Genomic DNA, 27,308 nt, shown 5'->3' with positions numbered 1-27,308 from the left:
AGACCTATTGCCGGTCAGGCCGGCCAGGCTAAGTCCATCTGTATTCATCATCATCATCATCACCATCACCTTAAGGCAAAGCGACTAAATGTATTTGTTTCGATACTAAGTATGGAAATGAAAAAAAAGCTTAAGGCTTCAAGGCAAGGGGGCCAGCACCCGTGCGTTCATAGGTATGCTATGTGATCGAGCTGGAGACGGTTGCAGGTGTGGTTCTGATTTCGTGCGTAGTATAGACTCAACATCCGCTCCCTCGGCAGCCGGTAAGTTCTAACGTGCTGCTCGACGATGTTATCGACGGCCAACCGACGACTAAACGTGCGTCCCCTTCGTATAGGATCACTGTCGAGGGCACGGAGTGCTAGGATAACAGACAGTAAGAAACAAATGCAGAGATAAGCCGTGGCTACCAACACTCCCAAATTATGACAGAGTAACCTCCCTGCGAAACATCCACACCTACAAGTTTCGTTGCTTATTGCACTTTCACATCGTATCGGCGCTCATCGCTATTTCTTGGCTTCTTCTCAGGTTAGAAAACACGATGATGCCTCGCACCACGTGAAGAGTGAGTGAGTGAGTGAGTGAGTGAGTGAGTGAGTGAGTGAGTGAGTGAGTGAGTGAGTGAGTGAGTGAGTGAGTGAAGAAACATTTATTGCAGGTCCGGCGAGGACGCGAACTCGTCGCGCACCCGGCTAGTCCCACGTCGGGACCGGCAGGTCTAGCCCACCGGCCCGGTCGCGGGCACGCCGGACGGCCAGGATTTGCTTTTCCTTAGCGGGGCTACGCAGAAGCGAGTCCCACTCCTCCTTGCTGAACTTAGGGTATGTCGACCCGCACTCCCACAGCATGTGCGCTAGAGTAGAGGTCCGCCCGCAGGAGGGGCAGGCGTCGTCGCGATACACGTCCGGGTAAGCCTCGTGGAGAACGGACAGACACGGATACGTACTAGTCTGCAGAAGCCGAAGAGAAACGGCTTGCGCCCTATTCAACCTGGGGTGAGCGGGTGGAAAGACCCTTCCAGACATGTAGAAGTATTTAATAATCTCGTTGTGAGTAGCGGGAGCATCCCTGTGGCCATAGGGAGGAGGGGAGTCGGTGCTTCTTGCAGAGGAAGCGCGGTCGGTGAGGTCACGCGCAGCCTCGTGAGCAGACTCATTCAGGTTCTGGGGAGCACCCTCGACCGACCCTACGTGAGCTGGAAACCAGTGGATTGAATGATGCGTGAGAGCATATCGATTCGAGTTGCTAAGAAGACGAGCAGCTTGCTTGGCGATGCAACCCTTCTGAAAAGCCCTAACTGCGATTTTGGAATCGCTATATATCTCGGACCCACGACCGTCTAGCAGGGCGAGGGAGATGGCGGCTTGCTCGGCGACTCCGGGGTCTGAAGTGCGAATGGAGGCGCAATTAGAAATCTTGCCGCTGGAGTCGACCACAACGATGGCAAAGGTCTTCCCATCGCTGTACTCCGCGGCGTCGACGAAGCTTGCTCTAATGTCTCGTTGCTTTATCTGTTTGAGGATGGCTGCTGCTCTGGCCTTGCGTCTGCCCTCGTTATGGACGGGATGGACGTTTCGGGGCACAGGGGCCACTTCGAACTTGTCTCGAATGCACCGAGGGATCGGGGTACTGACCATCGGGAATCCCGCAGGGTGGTAACCCAACTCTTCGAGGATGTGTTTACCTGCCGCTGTGCTGCTCAGGCGAGTGAGTTGCGCACGTTCTTGGGCCTCGGCAATCTCCTCGGCAGTGTTATGCACCCCCAGCTTGAGGAGATCCTCGGTATGGGTCCTGATGGGTAGCCCGAGAGCCCTCTTGACCACTTTGCGGATGAGAGCGTTGAGCTTGTCTCGCTCCGCTCTGAGCCAGTTGTGCATAGAAATTGTGTACGTAAAGTGACATAGCACGAAGGCATTGATAAGCCTGAGGAGATTGTTTTCCTTCATTCCTCGGTGCCGGTTTGCTATTCTGCGAACGAGGCGGAAAGCGTTGTCCGTCTTTGCGATGATCTTGCGGAGAGCCGTTCCGTTCCCGCCGTTGAATTCGACAAACATGCCGAGGACCCGAATAACGTCGACCCTGGGTATCACCCCCCCGTCACAAGTACGAAGACTGATGCTGCTTTCGGAAACTGGCTTCCAATCTTTGGGTCTGCCTCCCTTCTCTTTTCTGTAAAGCGGAAGCTCCGACTTGGCGGGGGAGCATCGAAGTCCGGTGGGGCGGAGATACTCCTCGATCACATCGATCGCCTCCTGCATGGATTCTTCGACTCTGCCCTCGCAGCCGCCGGGGCACCATAAGGTGATGTCGTCGGCGTATATGGTGTGCTTGACGCCCTCTACGCGCGCCAACCTCTCGGAAAGACCTATCATACAGATGTTGAACAGGGTGGGTGAGATGACGGCGCCCTGAGGAGTGCCCCGCCCTCCGAGGGGCACATCGTTGGAGCGGAAGTCCCCAATGCGAAGCTTGGCCTTCCTGTCCGTTAGGAAAGAGCTGACGTAGCTGTGGAACCTGTAGCCGAGACCCAGGTCTGAAATGGTCTTTACGATGAAGCTGTGGAGCACGTTGTCGAAAGCTTTCTCGAGGTCCAGACCGAGCAAAGCCTTGACGTCTCTGGAACGGCCATCCACAATCTGATGCTTTATTAGCTTCATTGCATCCTGCGTCGAGAGTCCGGCGCGGAAGCCGATCATGTTGTAGGTGTAAACCTCGTTGTCTTCGAGGTACCCGTTGACCCTGTTGAGGACGACGCGCTCCATGACCTTGCCGACGCACGAGGTTAGAGAAATCGGCCTGAGGTTCTCGATGTTCGGGGCCTTGCCGGGCTTTGGAATGAGCACCGTGCAGGCCATCTTCCATTCTGCAGGAACAACGCCGCTATTCCAGCACTCGTTGATTTTGTCGGTCAGGAAGATGATCGACGTGTCCTCGAGGTTTCTCAACATTCTGTTGGTGACTCCGTCTGGACCAGGCGCAGACTTGCGGTTGAGTGAGAACATGGCCTGTCTGACCTCGGCAACGGAGAAGTCTTCGTCGAGCTCGGGGCGTGGAGGGCCTCGGTAGTCCGGGAGTTGGGTCACTGGATCTCCATCGCGACAGACGGGCAAGTACTTCTGTACGAGTTTTGAGACGAGCTCATCAACCGTGTGAGACCTGGTGGCTTCGTGAAGGGCCCGGGCCAACGTATGCCTCTGATTTGACTTTGAACCGCTTTCGTCGAGAAGGTGCTTCAGCATACCCCAGGATTTGCCGTTGCGCATCTGTCCGTCGACGGATTCGCAGAGCTCGTCCCACTGCTGCTGGCATAGCGCCTTGCAGTGTTCATCGATGACCTTGTTGAGCTCTGAGATCTTTTTTCGGAGTCTGCGATTGAGCCTTTGGCCCTTCCATCGGCGGAGCAGGGCGTTTTTGGCCTCGATCAGGTGGGCAAGTCTGCTGTCCATCCGCTCGACGTCGAGATCGGTTCCTACTTTCTTGGTAGCCGCGGAAGCGTCGTTCCGGACGCCTTCGCACCATTCTTCGAGGGTGGCGGGTGCCCTGTCTTTGCCGGGTCCTTCGCGAATCTTGCGAAAGCGGTCCCAATCGATGAACGTGAATTCCTTGATCCTACTCCGAGACACCTTGAAGTTGGTCTCGAGAATGTAGTGGTCGCTGCCGAACTCCATGGCGGTGTTCTCCCAGCCCACGTCCTCAACGTTCCTGACGAACGCGAGGTCGGGTGTCGAGTCCCGGGTGACGGAGTTGCCGATGCGCGTAGGAAAATTCTTGTCAGTGACCAGAGTGAGGTCCATCTCGTTGGCGTCTTGCCACAGGTTGCGCCCCTTGGTAGTGTCGTAGACGTAACCCCAGATGCCGTACGGTGCGTTGAAGTCACCGACGACGACTAAGGGTCGAGGGCCGGCCAAGTCGGTCGCTTTCTTGAGGATGGTCTTGAACTGCTGGCGCGAGTCCCTGGGGCTGCTGTAGATATTGAGGACGAACACGCTGTTTCTGCGCTGATTCTGCTGTGGTACGTTGAGCAGAATCTCAACCATGACGTATTCAATTCTACCACTCGCCAGCTTGAGGTCGTGGGTGAGATGAGTCAGCCTTTTATCAATCAAGGTGCAAATCCCTCGCCCCCCGGGCAGGCCCGACACGGCCCTGTAGCCCTGGAGCGAGGCGGCGGAGACTAATGTTTCCTGGAGAGCAATGACTTGAGGTTTGACAGCGAAAGACCTGAAGAACTGCTGCAGAGGGGCTTTTTTGTTAGAATACCCCCTGCAGTTCCATTGCCAAATGCGAAAACTCTCTTTGGACCTATCCATTATGGCGGACCGGATGGACTGCCACCTAATGGGGCAGTTAGGGCTGTGCAAAGACTGGGGCCTCCTGTCGCCGCCCTGGTTGGATATTGAAGTCTAGCTTCCTTTAGTATGGCGGGAACGGTGAGCGGTTGGACGACGGAGGCGGATGAAGCCATTCGCGCCTCAATGGCGTCTATGCGATCAGCGAGAGCTCCGAGGCCCCTGTCGGGGTCTCCGAGTGCAACCTGAATTTGACGAACGTTATCGGTGAGACAACTGACGCTAGCAGTGACCTGCCTGAGGCCATCTGCCAGCCCAATGAGAGTTTGCTTAATCTCGCTGACTTCTGCGGACAACGCTCCCGATTCACCTGTTTGTTTTACTACTGCTCTGCGTTTGGTGGACGTCGCAGTACCGTCTACTGGGGCTGGGATTGGAGTCTCTGTGGCCCTGCCTGGCGCGCCGTTATCCGACACATTCGAAACGAGTTTCCGAATCTCTGCCATTTCGTTAACTAGCCTCTTGATCGTGCTCTTGAGATCGTCGTTCTCTTTGCGTAAACGAGTGACTTCCGCGTCCCTAGCTCGCTCTGGGTGTTGGTCGTTACGAGGTGCCTGAACAGCTTCTACATTGGCACCGGGCTTGGGACGTGCCAGATCGGCCCAAAGGAGGGTCGGCTGCTTCCCCAAATATGTGGAGGCGGGCTGAGGTCCAGATGCTGGCTGGGTTCTGCAACCCGGGCCGCCCCTGGAACCGGATCTGGATCTGGATCGGACTCGGGATCTTGACATCGACCTGGCCCTGGAGGCGGAGCGACTCCTGATGTGACCCCTGGAGCGGCCACGAGACCTGGATCTCCCCCTGAAACGGGAGCGGCTGCGACCGTATTGGCGTTCAGGCGATGCTTGCCGGGCTTGATTCGCGCCTTCCATGGGCGGGAAATGTTCGGCGTTGAGGGCGCGGGAGCGTTCCCCCCGTCTGCGTCTGACGAGATATGGCGTCTGAAATCGTCGCTTGCACTCCTTGGCGGCGGTAAGGTGGCCGCCACCGCACAGCTTGCATTTGGGATCGCACCTATACTGGGCGTCGGGGTTTGCTTCTCCGCATCCTCTGCAGATGGCGTCGTTCGGCGAAGGGCAGACGTCGGAGCGGTGCCCGAGCCTGCCGCAGCTGTAACACACGTCCATTTGCTTGCGAAATAAAGTGCACCTGACAATAGTGCCGCCGTAGGAGACAAAATTTGGCACTCGGTACCCCTCGAACAGGACCACCACGGTGCCGGTGTTCTTGATTCTTTTGGCGCCCAGCGCCGTGGGATTTCTCGGGTTTACGAGTTTTTTGTCGACCACCGCGGGCCCGTTGCTAATGGAGACGCCTCGGATGACGCCCTTGCACGTGTAGTGGGGGGCGGCCTCGTAAGCGCTCACCTCGAAACGTTGACCGGCGACGGAGATGCCCTCGACGCCGACGTAGCGTGCAGCGTTGTCCCTGTTTGGTGTGCTGATCACCATTATGTTTTGTTGAAAGTTAGGACACATCGTGTCCGTGTCTCGCGACGCCGAATCGAGCCCGGCAGCCTGCCATATGGCGTCGGCGACTGCGGTAGGTCCACACTTGCTGATACACAGGCCTCCCCTGGGCCGCACGACGATCTTTGCCTCTTCCTTGGGCATCGGAGGCATCCTGGCTCCTCGAATTATCTTGCTTTTAATGCCCGCGCGGTCGGCGCTACGCCGAGCGTGGGAACTGGCGTTATGCTGAACGTCGGCCGCACTGGCATTGGCCTCGTTTCTCGTGCTCCTTGAAGAACGTCTGGCAGCAACGAGCTGCCACCCTGAGTCTTTAGTGAAGTCCTCGGGGGATAAAAACTCCCCTTCCACCTTCGCCTGTGGCGGCCGCATTCCGCCACAGGCGAAATGCACAAACGTGCGTACACTTCAATTTTGGCGACCAGCGATAAATTATAGGTTGGTGACGTCAGGGCCTGGAGCCGCTAACTACGCTGTCTGTGGTACCCCAAGTGGCAGCTTATAGAGCAGTCAACATCACCAAGATGCTCAGTGCAAACATTTCCAATAATTTATCAGCCTCAGATGAACACATGGTCCAGTTCACATCAGAATACTGCGCAGGACCGTACACGAAGCACATAGCGGCTCAGCATTCTAGCTGGTTCCGGATCAAATTGGTTCAAGTTTCAGAGCAACCACTGCACATATAGTGTGATGCCCAGGAGGACAGGGGGATAATCCAAGTGGTGCCCGAGGCGTTTCCTTAAACATGTGAACGCGGCCTCGCAGTGCGCAGCGATTTGCGGCTGAAGAGTAACAGCTCGCTAACATTCCGCGCGATTTTCGAATGTGGTAAAGCGCCATCAGCGTACGTTTATGTTCACTGCAGGACGAAGGCCTCATCCAGCGGTCTATAATTACCCCTGGCTTGAGCAAACTGACTCCATGTTATGCCTGCAAATTTCCAGATTTCTTTGGTCCACCTCATTTTCCTCTGTCCTTGACAGCAGTTATCTTACCCATGAATCACGCGGCCTACCCACCTCCTATTTTTCCTCTTAATATGACATAACCACTACCCCCTTTGCTCACTGATCCACACGGCTTTCTTTCTCTCTCTTAGCGTTACGCCTAAAAATTTTCGTTCCATCACTTGTTTGAGTGCTCCTCAACTTATTCTCATGCTTCATTGTTAACCTCCAAGTTTGTACCCTATACGACAGTACCTAAAGCATAGTATGATTGTACACTTTTCTTTTCAACGACAGGGGTGAGCTCCCGGTCACGATTTGTTAATCCCGGCCATGTGCACTCCGACTTATTTTTATTCTTCCGTAAATTTCCGTCTCATGATCAGAGTTCTTCGAGAGTAATTCGCCTAGATAATCTTACTCCTCTACACACTCTAGAGGGTGACTGCCCATCACGAATTGTTCAATGGACAAGCCATTAAACATTACCGTTCTCTTCTGCATGTTATGCTGCATACTATTCTTCAACCTACTCTTACACTTTCTTCGTTAAGGTCCTCAATCAATTGTTGCTATGTGTCCCCAGTGTTGATGAACAGGAAAATGTCACCGCCAAGCTGAAAGTTGTTGAAACATTATCTGTTCATCATCGCTTTTAATCCTTACCTGTGTAATAGCTTGCATACTTCTTCTTAGCATGCAATGATTATAATTGGAGACATTGTGTCTCTTTGCCGTACCGCTTTCTCGATAAGTATGTTTCCACTTTTCTTGCAGGTAATTAAACATGTAAAGCCGGAACTATCCCTGAGGCATAGTCAAAGCCTGAAAAGCTGCAGATACGTGCGCTGTCGCTGAACGTAACTATGAAAGTTACACATAAATGAAATAGTTCTTGAGTTGTCAGCCTCATGCTCCAAAGCACCACGGCCTTGATGTGAAGTTCATTCAGTCCTTCTGTACAATCCGTACCCTATGCACTTACACCACTAATTACACACAAATACCGCAGCTTCGTTTAAACGGAACTGCGCGCCGCCGGGAGAGCGTAGAAGGCAGGATAATTCTAGCGCTGTAAATGCTGATCTTGTTGATACGATGCGTTTCTGTGACAGTGCTTAGCGTCGTGCATGCTTCACATTGTTGGTATCGCGATACCAGGCCACTGTGACCTGCTTTTTCATGACGTCATGTCATGCGTGGATCACCGTGAGACTGTCGCCGGCTTGAAGACAATTCTTGCGCTGAATGCACAAACCCCTATGAAGTGTTTCTTGAGTAAGCGGAGGAGTCTATGGAAAGAACATCTCACAAAGTCACTAAAGGACGTGAGTGACGTCATTTCGCCCAGGTATGGTGTTAACCTAGGGTTTAGAATACCAAACGTGAAGCGGCTCCAGTGATACTCATCAATGCTGTTATATAAGTATATATGTACGTCTGTGCGTGGGCGTGTGTGTACGTGTGTGCGCGCATGTGGGTACTCATGGGAGAATCCTTCGCTTCGTTCGGGAGGTGTATTTTATTTCATAGCATCAGTCTTTTTGAAGCCATCCACATGATTTTCGTGTCAGTGGTGGCACGTGATTTCATTCGCTGTTTCTTGTTTTCTATATGTGATCGTATTGATGTCCCGCTTCATATGATAGACACGATTGCCATCCGTCGCAAGCATACGTTCGTTCACACCGCAGGCCACAGAATAAGCAACACTGTGGGCACGGACTCTATGTTTGCTTCGACTTAGTGCTGAACGGAAACTTTGAACTAAGGCCCCATTATGCAAAATAGAAGTGAGCCGTGCAGACAGGACACAAGAGTAGAGAAGTGGACTACCAACTGAAGGGAGCACTGAGGCGAAAAAAGAAATAAGACACACAACTCAACTAAGGCTGACGCCTAGGGCACGAAAGACGACAGCTAATTGTGCAACAGCAACAAGTTATGCTCATTAGAGCGATTTTTTATTGTTTCCTATCGCATGGAAAATTATAGCCCCCAAAGCGTTAGAAAAAAATTATCATCCGCAGCCCTATGAGCAAGAGAAAGCTCAAACAAGACAAAAAAGCCGATATAAGTGCTCGAAACACGTCAATAACAGACTTGATAGTTGCCAAGGACCGACACTACACTTCTATTTGGTAAAAGTCAATAGAGTGGTATGACGAGTATGAAAATTCCGGCTATTGCGCACACACAGAAACGCAGCTTATGATGCAGCAGTTCACTACGCATCGTTAATGTTACTGCCCTCGCCAGAAGCGCACGCTCAACCATTACGCACTTAAACAGCTCAGTGAACTTTGAGACGACATTTCATAGCATGTCACAGAGATGTAAGCACGCGCCATCCTCGGCTATCAGTTCTGTCCCTTGGCCAATCTTCCGCAACAGCACCTTACAAAGGTTACCTGCGTAAGCTCGAATGGCGCAGATAGACATGGTTATGTTCGCACGACTGCTACACCCTTATTGTAGAAATATCTTCTGAAGTCGTCATCCTGACGGCTGTTTAGGTTTTGTGAATCGACTTACGCTTGCTATTGGCGGAAGTGCTAAACTTCACCTCTGTGCTGCCCTTAAATATACGTATTTTTTCGACTACAGCGCTTGTCTCTGCAGTGGCGGACAGCGCAAGCTTGCTGATGTTACGAACACTTTTAGCTTCGTGAATGCGCTTCTTTCCTAAGGTCTTTCTTACGCAAATATTTCTTTGGTTTAATAATATTGCTGTAATGATATAGAAGGTCCGACATGTGTTTTTCACTTTAGACACCCATATGAATATTGTCCTACGTATCACTACTGTTATATTAGTATTAAGGACTCATTGATTCATAATTTGTCGTTGGCTTCATTCATTCGTTCATTCATTCATTCATTCATCGGTTGAAATATATTGCTCAAGTTTCTCCAGAGCATTTACAGTGACACAATGTGTGCGCTCTGATTTTAATCACACAAAATGAAAGGAACAGCCTGCGTAGCTATGCGCGGAAAGGTAGGTAAAATAAATAGTAGTTCTCGAAAGCATGCAGTATGCCATACACGTGTCCTGTCATATAGAAATGTAGGGATATGCATTTTTTTGTGTGCATTGCAATTTGCTTAAAAATGGGCTTTTTTCTAAACGAATGGTTTCATAAACTTTCAGTTGTTTCCAAAAGTTCGCACTTATCAATGAGCACGTAGGTAATACTTTGTCTTAGAAGAACAAGATGTATAATTTTCTTTGTCAGCGCTAACTAATATATGACGAAGCTCCTTCACCCAAAATTTTGCCTCGGAAGCAGAGAAGCAAAAGCGAATAATTATTCCATTACCTTGGAGCCTCGAAGGACCTGCTTATGTTGAATGTCTTCGACGTTGAAGTATGCAATGTAACATTTGCAGGGAAGTAATCCAAGGAAACCGGCATCCTGGGTGGTGGTGTGCCTCTCTGTATCGAGTTTGTGATGTGCCATAACGGGAAGATAACCGTTAAAATCGTGCCTACGCCTGCACCCTAAAAATAAAAAGGCAGTATAATTGGTGAGTCGAGTATATTGATAGACCTCTAAGTACTTTGTTGTGTTGAGAATTTCATACCTCCCTTCCCTAAAAAAAGGCGAACGAAACCTGCCAGGGCGAATGCGCCGAGGGAAATGCAAAAGGTCAAGTTGGTAAGCATAACATCTAAATGAAAAACAGTACTTTATTGCGCCGCACAGTAAATCAGTTCATACAAACGGAATCGGGAACAAATTAAATGCTCATTCGTAAAAATAAAAAGAAGTATATTCCACATGCAGAAAAAAGGAATGTGCGAAAAAATGTTAGTAGAACCACTGAATCTTATTTCGCACATAAGAGTCGTTTTCCTTATTCAATTTTTCAAATCTAATAAAAATGTGGAATGCACTGCCCAACAGTGTTGTCCGTAACAATATTCAGGATTTGTAATTGGCTATATATGTGCATTTCAGCATTATGTAGCCTATGTATTTTACTAACTGGTCTATACCCGCCGTGGTTGCTCAGTGGCTATGGTGTTGGGCTGCTGAGCAGGAGGTCGCGGGATCGAATCCCGGCCACGGCGGCCGCATTTCGATGGGGGCGAAATGCGAAAACACCCGTGTGCTTAGATTTAGGTGCACGTTAAAGAACCCTAGGTGGTCAAAATTTCCGGAGTCCCCCACTACGGCGTGCCTCATAATCAGAAAGTGGTTTTGGCACGTAAAACCCCAAATATTATTATTATTAACTGGTCTATGTATCTAGATTGTGTTGAATAGCAATGACGTCAAAAATTCACCTTTTAGACTCCAGGTAGGGGTGTATAGTATCGGTCAGCAATAAAAACGTACAATATTCCGAGGAGCATCACTCCAATACCGCTATTTTACTGACTGCTACATTTTTACCGACAATTATTTGAACTTTCTGACACATCATGCTCAGGTTAATTTCCGCACAACTTGGATAAAACTTGCGTCAAAAGGGAGATACGTGCGTCTTTAATTATTATGGTTGGAAATAGGTATGCATAATATTTTTATGCGTCAAGCAGGAATGGGGAACTCTTTCTTCACTTGGCTCCCCATGGTCACGTTTCGCAACCAATATACTGCATCACTAACTACCACATTTGTGTGTGTACTGTGATAGCAGCCGTTGGCTATGTTGCCGAGAAAAAAAGATATGGGAGGCAGCTGTAAGGAGATAGCTACATAATTGCTTAACACTGAGTTATAAGCATCAAATTTTTGGCATGCTGGATCTTATGCAGGGGGTCCCAACTATCATCAGTGGAGTGTTTCAAAAAATGGGCTATTCTACGCGAGGATAACTAAGTGCACATTGTTCAGAGTCGAATAGAGTAGCCGCCAGTAATTTTTGGTCGATGTCGTTAAATTTATCAATTATTTGCAATGGCACATTTTTTTTTAATGCTACTCCGAATGGCGTGCTGTCAATGAAGAATCCGTCAGAAATTGAAAGAATCCTGAAGATCGCATGTTTTCAGCCGGGTACTCTTTGCCCGTTTATTTTTTCAGGCTCAGAAAGAAAATTCGTGAAAAATGAAAAATCTCCCTTCACTAAACCTTGCACCCGCATCCCAAAGCAGCAACCTCAAAAACACGCTACACATCCGTTAGGGAGCGCCCTCCTTCGACGACGCACCAAGCACCAATTACGAACACTCTATACGTGTCAACACCAAGGCGCCGCGATTGCGTGGGTGAGGGGCGCCAGACAAGGCGCCAGCTCTGCCACTAACTCCTGTGGAGCTTGTTTGAGGGCGCTGCTTTTTGATGCGGGCGGGCGGTTTGTTACGCGATACGTTTCATTTTCCGCAGCATTTCTGAGACGGATAGAATACGCGGGCGATGAGCATTTGGCTGAACAGATGCCCGCTTTAGGCTAGGTTAGGTTAGGCTTCCGAGAAGCTCGTCATTGACAACACGCAATTCAGAGTAGTAATTAAAAAATTAGGTAATTGACCTCATTTATTAAAGTTAACGGTGTCGACAAAAAGTGAATAGCCACTGCTCTACTCGACTGAGAGAACAATTTCAGCTTGGTTATCTTTGAGTAAATTCGCCCGCTTCTGAATATGTATATATATATATATATGTATATATATATATATATATATATATATATATATATATATACATACAGTAAGCCCTCAGTTGTACGAACGCCGGTTTATCGAATATTTCAGGATAACGACTGTTTAAAAATCCCCGGCAGTTTTCATAGAGATTCTGTGCAAAACTGTTTCACTTGAACGAATTTCGGAAGAGTCACTATTTCAGTTCAATGAAGTTTTGCGCCCTGCACTGCAGGCGCAACCGAAGCCCGGTCTCATCAAACTGCCGCTCCAGCGGCAATGTAACGTCGCTGGCGCTACAGCGCCCCTGGGCCAAAGCGGCGGCATGGAAAACGAACGGCAACGAGGCATGGCCACCGAGATAGCCCGCACAATACGAGCAAGCATCTAATCTCGGAGGCCATGAACAAAATAACATCGCTGGTGCCAGTGGCGTAGCCAGAAATTTCGTTCTTGGGGGGCTCACTTTGCAGCTCGGCCTTCTCCTTATAGAATTAGCCGAGAGATCAATATATATATATATATGTATATATATATATATATATATATATATATATATATATATATATATATATATATATATATATATATATATATATATATATATATATATATATAATTCCCGTCTCATAAAACTCCTTGGGTTGCTGCCTCAAACACCTGTAAATGACTACACGTCATCTTCCGACACGAATCTGGTTCCCTTGAGCAGATTTATCGAATCTTACCAAATCTGGAAGACGCAAGGCAACAGGTCTGGGCTGCATGAAGGATGTTGCAGCGTTTTCCACTTGAACTTTGCCAGTTTTGTATGGAGCTTTTTCATGCTTACGAACGGTTCCCAGAAGACTTCCGGTTAAGCCGACAGGAGCAACAGAAGTTACACTAGCCTATAAACTTACAGGACCCTCCAGCTGGCACCAGCTTTGTTGGGTATTTGACGATGATTGGTATAGTTAAGTGCAACAAAAAAAAAAGCCCGCACCTGAATTCGACGCATTGCGTACGTTCTTTTATCTGAAAACATCAAGAATATGTGCCTGCAGTGTAGTATGCGGCAAAATACTTCTTTTTTTCTTGGCTAACTTGACTCTCGTAAATGTCTGACCGGAAGTTCTCTGGGGTCATGAACGCAGTGCTGCCACATCGCGGATGAAAAAGGTCTATTAACCACATCAGCGATGTGGGAACGGGCAATGTCGTGAAGCAAGATGTTCCCAATGCTCAATTTCCCACGTCGTTTGTTCTTGATTGCGACACGCAGCCGATCCGACCTTTCACAATATCTGAAACGATTTAGAGTCTCTCCAGGTTTAGAACATTGGATCAATAATGGCCCCTAACGATCTAAAAAGACGTCAACAATTTTCCAGCAGAAATGACGGCCTTTGTTTTCCTTGGGAGTGGTGAATTCAAATGCTTCCACTGTAAGCTTTGCCGTAGTGTTTCAGGCTAAGAGTAGCGGCACCATGAGTCATCCCCGGTCACAATTGCAGACAAACAGTCGTCACCCTCATCTGGGGTTCTTTGACGAGCACTTAAATCTAAGTACACGAGTGTTTTCGCATTTCTCCTCCATCGAAATGCAGCCGCCATGACCGGGATTCGATCCCGCGGCCTCGTGCTCAGCAGCCCAACACCATAGCCACTGAGCAACCACGGCCTTTTTAATCGTGTTAGGGATGATTGCACGGTGGCTTTGGCCGGGCCATGGATCGTCTTTGTAACTTTCATGTCCTTCTTTGAACAGTTTACTACAACGCTCCACAGTGGCTAATGAAACGCAATGTTCAACGCATACGGCAGCGATACGGCGAATACTTTCTTCTTGGGAAACATCTTCATTTGTCAAAAACATCACGACACCAAGCTGTTCAATTTTTGGAGTGTCCATTATGTCACGCAAGCATGTTCAATCCAGTGTATGAGCTAGAGCATTAAAGAACATTTAGCCTCACCTCTGCATGTCACTTGTAAATGAGATGCATACGTTCTACGCGCATGCCTCGAAAATAATGAACCAAACCATTATTGCGCGGGGCGGGTTGTCTCACTTTCATTTGATTCGCCTTCGTACATTAGAAATGCGAAGATACAGCTTGATACAGGGCAAAAAATTGTCACTGGAAACAAAGTTCATTGCGCATATGCACAAAACCTCGCAACAAGATATTTAAGTACATGCGTAAGTCATTAATAAATCTACGCTGCTAAGAAAAAGTCACTATATATAATGCGTCAAACAAGGCAAATAAACAGGTTGCGCAACCACAGATTCACAGATCACAGCACCCCCCTCTCTCCCTCCACTCCCAAAATGTATCGCGTGCGACGAAAGGCGGCGCGCTTCCTCCCCGCTTTTCTCCCTTGCGCACACAAGACTGAGCCACCATCATCGGCTCCCCCCTCCCCCTCCCCCCCCCAGGCTTTCACTCGCACATAGAGCATGCGGCGCGCGGTCCCGATGTTATCGCCCTTGGCGTTTATTTATACGGAACATGAGGGCAACGGCAGGAATGCGCCTGGAGTCTTCATATAGCTCCTATTCCAATAATATAGTAGTATCCGGCAACTGAAGCGTCCCGTGGCCCATTATTTCCCGCAAAAGAAGTAACAAAATTGAACTTTCACCACGCGACAATTCGCTGCGCCGCAACAATGTCTTCTTTTTTTCTTTTGTGGGGCGGGGGGCGGCGAAATTGAATAACACAAAGGAAACCATGTTGGCTACAACCGAATGCCTACTTTGGGCACCTAGTGCGGCTACCGAAGGAATATCGAAGAAAACGTGTGACGCTTGGTCCACAGAGAACCATACGCATACTGCTCGGTATCCTACACTGGCGAGACAAAATTTTCCGGAGAGGTTGCGCTCAAGCGAACGCGTTGCAATCAATCGAGTGCCCGCAGTGCTGGCGGCGAGCGATTATGCATGGTTTCTCTTTCCCGTCTGCTAGCCAGAAAGCGTCCAAAACCCTGCCAGGTGAAAATGCAGTCGGCTAGAGATAAACAAACGCGCATCCAAGTGCGCCGCGTGGTTGTCGATGCAGCACGAGAAAAACGCATGCGCTCTGGGTGGATCAGCAGCCCGCGGGTTGCGAGAAAAAAAAAGAAAAAAAAAAGAGAAAGAGGCTCAATATATCCTCGCGAAGAAAAGTCTAGGTAGAAAAGAAATCAGAACTTAGTTACAATGGTGGCTTTAGTGTCTTGACATGGATGCTTTGCCGCAGGTGAAAAAAAAGTGTTCATATTCTTTTGCGACCTCACGGCACAAATGAACCACCATAACGCTTTGTCTCATCGGACCTCGCTGCGTGCTTTGTCAACTTGTCTGATAATTTGTTGATTTGGCTTGTCTCGTTGTATGGCCCGATGTACGACTTTAGAAAAGTCGATGCACCTTTGGCGTCGAATGTTTACAACAGCATTAAACCCACACAGTTCCGGAATTGAAAATCTAAAGCACGACTTTGGAAATGTCAATGCACCTTTCGCATCAAAATGTTATGAGAACTTTATACCCACAAAGTTTCAGAATTGGAATCCAAGCGCTCCGTAGATTTCGCGGCCTCCGCGAGATACCGAGACGAGCCCGCTCGCGATCAAAACACCCTTCAAATTTTGTGCCCGGTGGGGCTCCTTGCGTTACGATATGTCACTCCCGATGCATGGGCGTTGCCGCGAAATCCAGCCCGATTTCGCAATGTTCGCGCTAAAATGCCTTTTCGGGCGTGAATTAAGGACATTCTAGACAAAATCGAGCATGATTTCCGGCGCCGGGAGTTGTTTTGGTCGGCGGCACATGACAGCACGAAAAAATTTCGGGGGGGGGGGGCTGAAGCCCCATAAGCCCCCCCCCCCCCCTGGCTACGCCCCTGGCTGGTGCTTACAACGCCGCCAGAGCAAAGCGGCGATCTGTCACACCGCAAACCACGTGGTGTGTGATTTTCTGCAGAATCTGGAGATTGTTTTCAGTGTTCGTCCTGAAGAAGAAGAGTGCGACGAAGAAGAGGCAACTGCCGAGCCAGTTTCAAGCCCTATAACTCTAGCTGAGGTGGTAGGGTACATTGGAAAGTTGAGAGACGCTGTGTCTCAATAGCAATCTGTGCCAGAAGAAGGGTACCAAAACATTGACTCTTTGGACAGTTTTGTTACTTCCTGTGCTTTAAAAGTACAAGTGCAGAAGAAGATTACAGATTTTTTCTAAGTGAGAAAGGTAGGATTATAAGTGTTGTCAACCTTGTACTTGTTGATATGTACAAATTCCATTTCACACATTTTTAACACCATGGATGCCATGTATTTCGCTCCATGAATTGCACTTCAAACTTTTGACTGTCTATGCCATGTATTATGTTGGTCTAGTGAATATTCAGTTTAGTGAACTTTCAGTTAAGTGAGCTATTCCCTTTGGTCCAGTTATATATATATATATATATATATATATATATATATATATATATATATATATATATATATATATATATATATATATATATAAAACGCGACGCGTCGTAGCTGGGACACCCTGTACACTTCTGATCTTATTTCACGCTTGCTTTTAATGTTCATTGAGGCGCTTACATTACACTGAGTGTAGCAGTTGTTACCCAAAAACATTTAATGACTTCCATTTGCAGCTCTTTCTTTAGACGTCCAGTATCGCAAATAACGTAATTAATTATAGGCGTAGATAGGGGTCGGGTCTCCACTTGTTATGTGCTTATAACAGCTACTTACCTTGGCGTGGACAAAAGGAAATAGCACGGCCAGCAGGCATAATCCTACATAAGGCGAAGTTAGGCATGAGTACATCATCTGAAATACCTATTGAGAAGAAACAAGCACATATATATGGTCTTCGCAAGGCACTCAAAATCATACCTCAACGCGTGGACCATCATTTTTCTAAGGAAGCTTTTTATATAAAACACTGTTTTGAAGCAATCGCTAAGTTCGCGACATGAAATAATGATTCTACAAGCTCGTGCTCGTCTAATACAATGATACCATTTGTCTTTCAGTTGATCCTGTTTCTTATCGAGTTTTGATTACCTTTGGCTTAACCTTCTGAATAACAGTGATATTAACGTTGGTGTAGTGCTACTCAAATACAGTTTTTTCAAAATGGAGTGTTGAATAATAGTCGCTTGTTTTTTCTGTCGCGAGCTGTATAAGATCTTCACTTGTTCTGAAGAAAGTGTGCTGCAGCATTAAAGAGCTTGTCTCTACTTTTTTCATTGAAAATAAGGATCTTGTCGCACAATTGTCATGAGTTTGTTGTGCTGCTCAGCCGTTCATAAAGTGAAATTTTTCATCAGAATACAAAACTACACATTTGCCATGCTTCGACTATGCATATTTTCCAATGGTGTTAAATCTACCAGTCAACTTCTAAGCTCCAAACACAAAAGCAGTCAGCGCTGACGCAAACAGCTTGCTGACAAAGTGTTGCACTGAATATTGTCCCTTCGTGACAGGTGCATGTAGGCGTAGGCAAAGCATAAACCATTAGTTAGAGGTACGATTGCGACGTGCACGTTGCAATTACAAACAGCTGCCGTTTGATTTCTTTGGAGGCTCACATTTTCCTTCTTCCTGACGAGGCCCTCTTTGCGCAGAATCATGAAGGAAATTGACGCTGACCAAGACAAAGGAATTCATAAAAACAATGTTTCTGCCCCAACACCGCCGCCTTGTTCATCATGAAGGGCACACCAGTATGAAAGGGTTCCGTTGAGACATTTACGCAGGCTGCGAACGTTGATAAGGAGCGGCTTGCACGAACATTTAATAACGAAAATGATAACGAATTTAAGACCGCCTTCCTAAATGTCCCCTAGAAAATTCATATCCCGCAGTAGAAGGCGTTATTAAATTCCTTAGTATTTTCTTTATTATATGTTGGTGCAAGCCGCCTGTGGTTATAATTTTCGTCGCTTCCATACAAAGTTGTTGCAGCAGTGCACATATGCGGTGACTCAACATAAGCGCGCTAATTCAAGCCATTTTCTCACAAAGGCGCCCGTCCACCATGTGTTCGGTGCACGTTCAAATACCCGAGGTAACCAAATTACATTGTGCAACAACATATCCCGCCACGGTTTCGGCAAATGATGCGCTAGAGTTTGTCGTTTAAGTTTGGCTACCATTATTCTCCATATTATGTGATTCACTTGTTAATGATTATGCCACATGATAATGGTTGTGTGTAATGAGCAGCACATGCTGTCCAGGAACTTGCTATGCCACTTTGATTCGGAGAATAAATTTCAGCTGATCAGAGCAAGGTGCGCAGTGCAGAATGATCATAGAAGACGTACAGTCGCGGACAGAATATTATGGGCCATGAAATCTAAGAAAAAGCTGAATATCTCCGCAGCATCACAACGCAATCTGGTTTTTGCATTTTGGACCTCGACTAGAATATGCTAACAACGTTGTCGTGGGCAGTTTTACTGGTTACTGCTCCAGGCTGCTCGGGAATTGAACGTTTTCGGAGATCCCGTGGTCCATTTTATTCTGTCCGCGACTGTATATTCTCACGAGACATACTCACCCTACTCAATGATCCCATATATACGCACAGCATACTGTACACTGTCATGGTTATGCCTAAACCCAGGGCTGCAAAAATAAAAATAAATATTTTATATAATCATACCAATATTGTTGTAAGTATTATCTTTAAACTTCTCGTAATATATACAGTGCAAGAAGTATTCCAATTCATTGGCGTTAAAATAGTGCCAGTGCCGCTAAAAGCGTTAAAACGTGGCAAAGCACCGCCATTCATTTTGTAGCACAATGAGCTACGGTTTTTTTCGGCATTCTCGATTTCTACTCTAAATATGGGCTATAAAATGTGCTCTAAACCGCTTTCCACTCAAAGATACTCACCGGCGCAATGCACGCACTGGAGAAAAATGACGCGCGGCTTGGAACTTAGCTGCTGGCTTCACATTAAAAAAATATAAAACATTCTTGTCGCAGTGATTTCCCGCCTGTATATTAAAAAAAAAACGCTCCTTTATACAGCACCACAAAAGGTATAGTCGGCCGTGTGAAAAGCACTGTTACCCGTGCAGCGTGTAATCAAGAGTACGTGACGTGTGGAATCCTTCCACCGAGGCGCAATCACATCCACGTAGAGAATAGCCGCTTGCGAATTAATCGTGGACGATGTTGTACTGAAAAACAAGAAAGAAAAAAACATTGATATCCTTCCCGGGCAACCAACCCGCTTGTTATGTAAATTCATGAACGTTTGGTCAGTCGCTAATACCATCAGGAGCACAGAATTGCAGATGTTCAACTGCAGATGTTTCGTACACAAAGCAGAACAGGAAGAAGTAGCAAAAAGTGAGACACTTTCATAATTCTTTTTTTTTGTAGAAAGTGTGTTTTGCATTGTAGACGAAATGCCTAGGGGCTTTCTTTTTGCGTGGAAAGACGCAGGCACACTCCCCTGTGTATTTGAAGATCGGAACGCACAGGACTTACGATCACGTGATTTCATGCCGTTGCACATATAATGCCAGGCGCTTCTTTCCATCTGCTGGCCACGTAATGTGGTCTCGCGTAAAGTTCGCAGGTTCGCTTAATCCTTCACCTCTAAGTATACTCGTGAGCGAATGATTGGAATGATTTTCAAGATCCATTGAGTTGTTTAGCTAGTACTATCAAGGCCCAAAAGCGTTACGTAGGAATGGCAATTACTCTGAAAAGTTTCTTTACAATTATTTTGATATACTCACTCTCCATTGTGATTGTGTTTTATTGCGCTACTTTCCGTTACAACTTTATATGTTAGATGTGAATGCTGAGAAATGGCAGGGGTTTATGCTATGACATTGATGGTCTTCTAGCTTAAGAAACACACGGCAGAACTTTAGCCACGTTAGAGGTTTGATTCCGGCAGGGAAAGTTCGATTAAAGACCGCAAATGGTCGAGATCTCGAACCTAGCTGTTTCAGCATCTGAGACTAATGCATCGAGTTAAATTGTTCTGAATCATAAGTACCCAAATAGAAATCAACAATCCCTTTGCTTTGCGAAGTTCGATTGAGCTATGGAATTGTAGTTGTACAAAGAAAGTGGGAATAACGATATTATGCCATTACTTCTAAACCACATTGCAATGCTGCCACAATTCCAGGCTCTAGCGCATGTTGTCGCTTGACAGCCAGAAAGAAATAGCCAAGCTCTGATGTGAAGAAATAGTAACAACGTGAGGGTTGATTGTTGCGGTTAAAAAGCTGCACTGTTTATAATGATGTGGATAGCAAGAAGGAGAAAGCGTAAATCACAGAGCAGTACGATTTTTTCTAAATATATGGCCGTATTGCGACGGCACTTCGCATGCGTTTTAAGAGGAAGCGTTTGCTGGGGTGCTCCTATCTAAGTGCAAGTTAAAGAAGAATTTGCTTTTCTCGGCAACGACTGCACCTAATTTGGCGAGGTTTGTCGTATATAAAAGGAAAACTGAAAGTCTAGTGAGTGTTAGTTTCGAACTTTTAAACTAGGTCGTCAATGCTTTATTAAAAATTTGCGAAAATCAAAATTTTCAGGAAACTAAACTATCAAGTTTACAACTCTAACTCAGCAATGGTAAATGATACCACAGTTCTGTGACTTCCATCTAATAGCATAGCTAAAGCGGACAAAATTCACATGTTACACATGAATTCAAAAACATTTAGCTACATGGAAATACAGATTTTGCAGAACCCTCGTACACCACGTAACAAATTCACGTAAGACATAAAATGACATGTCGAATTTGTCCGCTTTCAATTATCTAAAGGATGCCGTTTACAGCCTCGCGATATTTGTTCTTGATGCAGAGCTATTAATTTGTAAACTTCGTACTTCTATTCTTTTCCAACTTTCGAATTTTTTGAAACTTTTTGTAACAAAATTCAGGCCCCATATCGGAAATCGCCTTGGAACAGACATTACAATTTAACTGTTCCTCTCAAATGCAACAAATTTCATTAATATCGGTGCAGGTGTTCTCAGAAAAACGTTATTGCGTTTTACACGTATTTGCATGAATTGGCCGCGTCGGAGTTAGGCCCGAGCTAAAGCTTTCTCTTAAGACGTTTTTTTAAAGTGATAATACAGAGAAGCACTAGAACAATTCAGGCTGATAAAGCACTCTACCGAAACTCTCTTATTTATAAAGCTTGCTCGAAAATCTTGACTAACAAATAAGAAAATGAAAGCAGAACTCTCGGCCACCTGAGGACGACAAGGTTGTCTGCTCTTTAAATAACGTTTATTTCTGTCTCTCTTTCTCTCTCTCACTCCCGAACTCTAGCCCCTTTACGTCAACGTCACGTCACAGAATGCAAAGTACCTTCGCGTATTTAGGCCATTGTGACGCAATATAAGTTTTCTAAAGCTGCTAAGCTCAGTATTTGGCTCCTTTAGAGTACAAAGTCGTCCATCTTTATTCAAACAATATTCACTGGATCCAAGCTGGTGCGGGAATTTCAAGGTGGTGGCGCCACTCGCCATTCGTCTTTTACGTCATTTCTGGCTTATGAAGAATCCTTCCACAATAAGAGTCACATTTTTGGTATTGTAGAACCTCTGATTACTAACACTACGCAACTTATTTTTCTGTTTAATGTTCCTAAGATTAAATCACATTCCGTTTGGAGGTTACAGCATCGTGTGTCGAGTGTTACAATAAGCGTTAAATTACTGCATGTAATTCTTGTTTCTGCAGTGTCAACGATATGCATATTGAATTTTTCTTCTTTTTTCAGTGGAGAAACCTCATGTACCGTCAGTGAGTGAGCAACTATCAAGCATTATGGGCAATGATGTGAGTCATTCGCTGTGACTCAGACTTCACAGAACCTTTCAAACAAGCTTTAGGAGAACATTTATAGTGCTGTCAATTTTAGCATCATTGAAATTCATGCCCCAGAAAACCTCTCTTAGTGAAGCTTTAAAAGCTCATGTGCATTGTGATTTTGCAGACAAATTAGCTTTCTAAGCGGCACACTGTGTATCGTCGTAGGGAAGGTGATAGCGCTGATTACCTAAAAAAAAAGCGTTAGCACTCATATTATCCGTAGCACAGCTGTTTCTCTAGGCTAGTATTTCTATCTGCAACGATGCATACCTTTGTCTCATCTCTAACTCCGGCATTAGTGGGAAGGCAATATCAGCATATGAACAATTTTCAGTATTACCTGGTTGCAGCACAGACCACACCCGCGAGAAAAATACCGACAAATCCAGGAATTTGCACAAGATGAGTGGTAATGTAGTACGGCAAAATCTGAAAACAGGCTCGAGAAATGAAAGAACGAAGCGTTTTTCGTCGTCAAAAATTAATTCTTGAATTCACTTCAACAGAACGCAGCTCTGTGTTTTAACAAGCTCAGCTTCATTTTTGGCCGTCATGGCGAGTATCAAGATAGTTTGTTTGAAGATTACAAATATCAATAGCTTTTCTTTAAACGTTTCACTAAACTTGTCTAATGGATGTTGTTTAACAACAATAAATGTATCGTGGTAAATAGTAGTATTTTATTAAACGTAGTATGGCAGAACTCGAAGGCAGGCACATAAATTAGCAAACATTATTTTTGTCTGTAATTGATTACTTGAAGTAACGTCAACATGGCGCCTGCAGATGCGTGCTTGCGCAAGGTTACCTTCAGTTTCAGTCATCGTTGGCATAACCTTGATGAATAAATGCAGCAACAGCTCTGATTTGAATTGTTCACTCTATTTGTTTATTGCGCTATACGTGTGAACACTACGGCGAACGTTTCCAATAAGCAAGAAGAAAAGTTGACTATTTTTAACTTTCTTTTCTACATGAACTACAGTCAACCATCACAGATATCATTTCTAGAAATAGACCGCATTCCGATGGAGGCTGCTGAATGGAAGCTTGCACAACCAGATGTTGGTGCACGACGAAAAACCCCAGGTGCTGAAAATTTACCCAGCATCCACCACTGCGCCTCTCTCTCTCTCTCTCTCTCTCGTTCTCTAGCCGTGCGCTGATTTGAGGCGGTAAACCTAATGAATCAATAGCGTCAGGCAAAGACAACAGGAGATTTCTGAGACAGCAAGGCCTTTGTATTACGGAAACCCACTATTGGGTTCAAGATTGTGTTCACCTGGGCTGGTTAGCACATGTATTATTGTGAAAAAACTGCCCAAGGACGGGACATCGTGTGAGGACTTCAGTATTAGGGGCGAGCTCCACCACTGGAAAAGCTAGCGCCACCGTCGGCGTGACGTGGCATGAGGGATCACGTTGGCACAGCGGCCGCGTCTGCTGCTTCGCAAGCGCCGAAGCGAGCTGAAAACGAAAGTTTAAAGTCCCAGCTGCGCCGCGGTTCTGATTAAGTGGTGAGGCTTTACCGCCTTGGGTGTCTGCTTGACAACATTTGAAAGTACTATAGTAGGTAGTGGCTGGCTTTGGAGGCGTGCATCATGGTAGGCTGCTCCTCGGTGCCGCCGTGCCGGACGTACGCAACGGAGCCCGGTATCAGCTTTATTCACACGTAGCCGCAGGGCAAGGAGCTGCGTGAAGCTTGGCTGGCGAAACTTAGAACCGGCAGGCAGTCATCGGCCACAACTCGGGTATGCAGCAAGCACAGACGCGAGGAAGATTTCTGCTATGGCGCCGGCACTGCGCGATGTTCGGTGAGTAGCAGAAAAGGCGCACTGAGACGCTCGCCCGTGCCCGCTGCCCGGCTAATGCCATGATGGTTTGGTCTATGAACTTGGTGATGCTAGATACTGGCAAGTTCACTGGAACGGAAAGGAAGCGGTAAGACGCACAATAAAAAAAGGCACCGCATATGGTCATGTTTGGGTTAGGAATTAAAGCACTCGATTACGAAAAAGAAGCAGAGGGAAATCGCACGCTGAGAAGACCGATAGACATACAGTGCGACGAAACTTGAGAAATAATATTGAAGTGTGCAAGAATTTAGAAGACAAAAAAAAGATTGAATCATCGCAACGGCACATCACAGTCACCGTAGGTATCGAAGCCTGTATAACGGAATTATTTTTGAACAGTTCTGATAGCGTCCGTGCAACAATGGTTGCTCGAGTGTAATATCATATGCCCATATGCTGCACATAAAGCTCCCGGCATGGTGCGAAAATGCGCTCACAGCGAAAGCAAAACATTGTGCGCTGACATGCATGCAGACGCGCAGTCAGTCGCTGCGAACCCGTCCGATTGCTAGATTGAGGCTTCATTCTGTTATGCCCCATTTGGTTATACAGACAGCCCACTATAGGAACACGTATCACATAGTTTGCTCTCAGCGTTTGGCTACCTTTCAAGAAAGAAACCATTTTGGGAGACTCCATCGCGGCGACCGCGCGCAGTGGCGTTCACTGTACGTATTCGGTAAAGAGATAGCGTCTGTAAACGATTCTGTGCTTTCAGTTTGCCCAAGATTATTAGATAGACAGTCAAAAACTTCCCTCCTTTTGAGAGTACCTACATAAATGTCCAGGAGGGCTGACGCGTGGTGTTTTTATTGAGCGCCGTAAGCGAAACCAATGAGGAGCGCGCCGCGTGATCCCTCATACTACGCAAGGGAGGCGCTTTCGACAGATGTAGACTCCGCAATTTCTCGCCGCCAATACAAAATACATTCGGGATAGTAGGTTATTCATAGTTACCTGTATATTTTTTTACATAATTACTTGTTAATCTTGTTAATCATTTGTTACTTTCACACTTGTTACCACAGTCTCTTCCTGTGTATCTGCGTACTGTTAGTAAGAACGTGTTGATTTCTGACATATAGCTACGCTATTATCACTGCTGTTGTATGTCACCTTGAGAGTTTCTCGATTTATATCGCAAGATTGTCGATAGGGGCCAGGGATTACGTCAAGCAGGTATGATGTATTTAGTCCCAGGCTCCTGGACAGCGGCTGTCTTAAATAAGGATTGTATTGAAATTCAAACAATATCGGCATGTAAAACGAGTGACGAGCATAGCAAAGGAGCTGCGTATCGCTCTTGCATGTTCGTCGCCCGTTTGGCGCGCTGTTATTAGAGGCAGGCGTTTATTCGTACTGCTTGGTTTGTCATACTAAGAACCTGAATCGCGCTAAAAAGAAAGGAGCAGGCATAGAAATGACGACACTCGGCGCTAACTTCCAACTGTTACAAATTAGCGCCGCATGCTGTCATTTCCATGTCTGTCGCTGTCTTTCTAGCGCTATTGAAGTTCCCAATATTAGAGGGATGGCTTGCTGGAGCTGATGTGACCGCCGATTTTGATTAAGATGTACAAGCACAATTTCTTCTATCCACCAAGCACTGCCGGCGTTGAAATCATAGGTATGAACTACACATGTAAGCTCCTCGTGGGCTTTTATTCATTTATTTATTTCTTGCAACCCATCTTTGGAGGTTGTGAGCAATATTCGATCACGAAAGGCAAAAAAACGGCTTTCTATAGCGAAAGCAGCTACCGTGCCATCGCTCACAGTTGAGGAAAATCTACGCCCACGATGCTGCGCAATTTTTTCTTTATTGATTTATTGACAAAACAGGAGAAAGCCAACGGCTAACATTGTTCAATCACACCTATTCCAAAACACTAAATCAAGCCGAGGCATACTTCGTGTATCAATCTGCGGAGGCGAACTTACGGACGAGCCCTCCAGTGAAAAAGAAAAATTACCTTCGCACTTCAATGCCCTCGCTTGTCGACTGCTAAACAAGTGGCAAAAATCACGAGCTCAGTAGAGAAAGAAGTGCTAAGTGGAAATGCTGTTCATTTGGATTTTCACGGACACTTGACAAGGTATGATTTTTTTAAAACGAAGCTTCTTTTGCTTCTTCTCCCGAGTTTTGGGGTACTGCTGCTGCTGTTATGGTCTTGGTCGCAAGCGCCACTGGGTTTCTTTCAACACCCCGAGATGGCGCTCGCCGCCGCGCATGTTGGCCGGCGCCGCCGCGGCAGCGTTCACAGTTTATGCCTATCGGACATGGTGTTCTTGCTTTGCTATGTGACAGAAATGCTCGCGTTGGGCTGTGGAGGTCGCGTGCTGGGCTGTGATAGTGTGAGCGTTACAATCGTCCTTATATTGCAGAGAGCGCTTGGAGCTGGCTTCTCAACAGCATGCTGGCCACGTATGCATAATGAGCGCGTATACACGCGCCAGCAAAATGGCTCCAAAGCGTGCACTCAGCGTCGAACACACCTCGGCCCAAGATGAGCTTCGCGCGGAACAGGAGCGTCTTTGCTACGCAGCGAAACGTGGTGCAAACCGCGAAAGTATGCTGGCTTGATGATATGAGGGAAGCCAAGTACGCGTGGCGGCCATGGAATTTTTGTTCGCGCGCACCAAATGGAACTGTTTAAAACAAGGTTGTTTGATATTTACCGAATATAAGCCAAATTGTCATTTACGTGAATGCATGCTGGTGTGAGCGTCTTGTGTTTATATATTGCCACACCTCGACGCGCCTTGCCGCCTCAACACAAGGATAATTATTCATTGAGAAACGGTTAATATGGACGCTTATGCAGTTGACGAACTGGCCCAGCGCCGTATCGCGCATTGGAATGACAAATATTTTCGAAGAAAATGCGTAAAATACTCACTTGTTCAATGCGATCAACCGCTCCCAGTAACACTGGATCACAGCCTCGAAACCATATCGTCAGTGCCAGGCCCATTGAAAAGAGTGTTGCATAAACCAAACATAAAAGGACTGAACTGGTAATCGCGTTCCTGGAAAACACGTATAGCAAGCGCTTCAGAGTTTTGCCTTCTATGAGTTTTACTTTGAAGATGGCACGCGTAAACTTTTATTCTTCACCAGTACGTGCTAAAAGTCTCGTGCTTAACAAAATCGATTTCATTCCTATATTTGTATCATTACAGTAATTGACTAATGAGCATATCGATCCTTCCT

The 27,308-nt window shown here is 46.6% G+C and overlaps 1 protein-coding gene across 1 annotated transcript in view; it reads right to left on the bottom strand.

The window, feature by feature from the left end:
* Positions 1–27,106, bottom strand: part of LOC139048443 (sodium-dependent multivitamin transporter-like) — a 46,893-nt gene extending 19,787 nt beyond the window's left edge. Inside the window, exons 1-6 of the mRNA XM_070522831.1 lie at positions 26,995–27,106; positions 19,451–19,560; positions 19,271–19,374; positions 18,930–18,997; positions 17,111–17,197; positions 10,098–10,279 (exon numbers count right to left, since the gene is read on the bottom strand). Coding sequence (XP_070378932.1) covers positions 10,098–10,279; positions 17,111–17,197; positions 18,930–18,977 — 317 coding nt within the window. The 5' untranslated portion in view covers positions 18,978–18,997; positions 19,271–19,374; positions 19,451–19,560; positions 26,995–27,106. The remainder of the gene's footprint in view (positions 1–10,097; positions 10,280–17,110; positions 17,198–18,929; positions 18,998–19,270; positions 19,375–19,450; positions 19,561–26,994) is intronic.
* Positions 27,107–27,308: the final 202 nt, after the last annotated feature.

This window comes from Dermacentor albipictus, chromosome 8 (genome assembly GCF_038994185.2).
Source record: "Dermacentor albipictus isolate Rhodes 1998 colony chromosome 8, USDA_Dalb.pri_finalv2, whole genome shotgun sequence".
Lineage (NCBI taxonomy): Eukaryota > Metazoa > Arthropoda > Arachnida > Ixodida > Ixodidae > Dermacentor > Dermacentor albipictus.
Note: the sequence above shows the minus strand (reverse complement) of the source record. Positions and strands in the feature narration are given on the sequence as shown.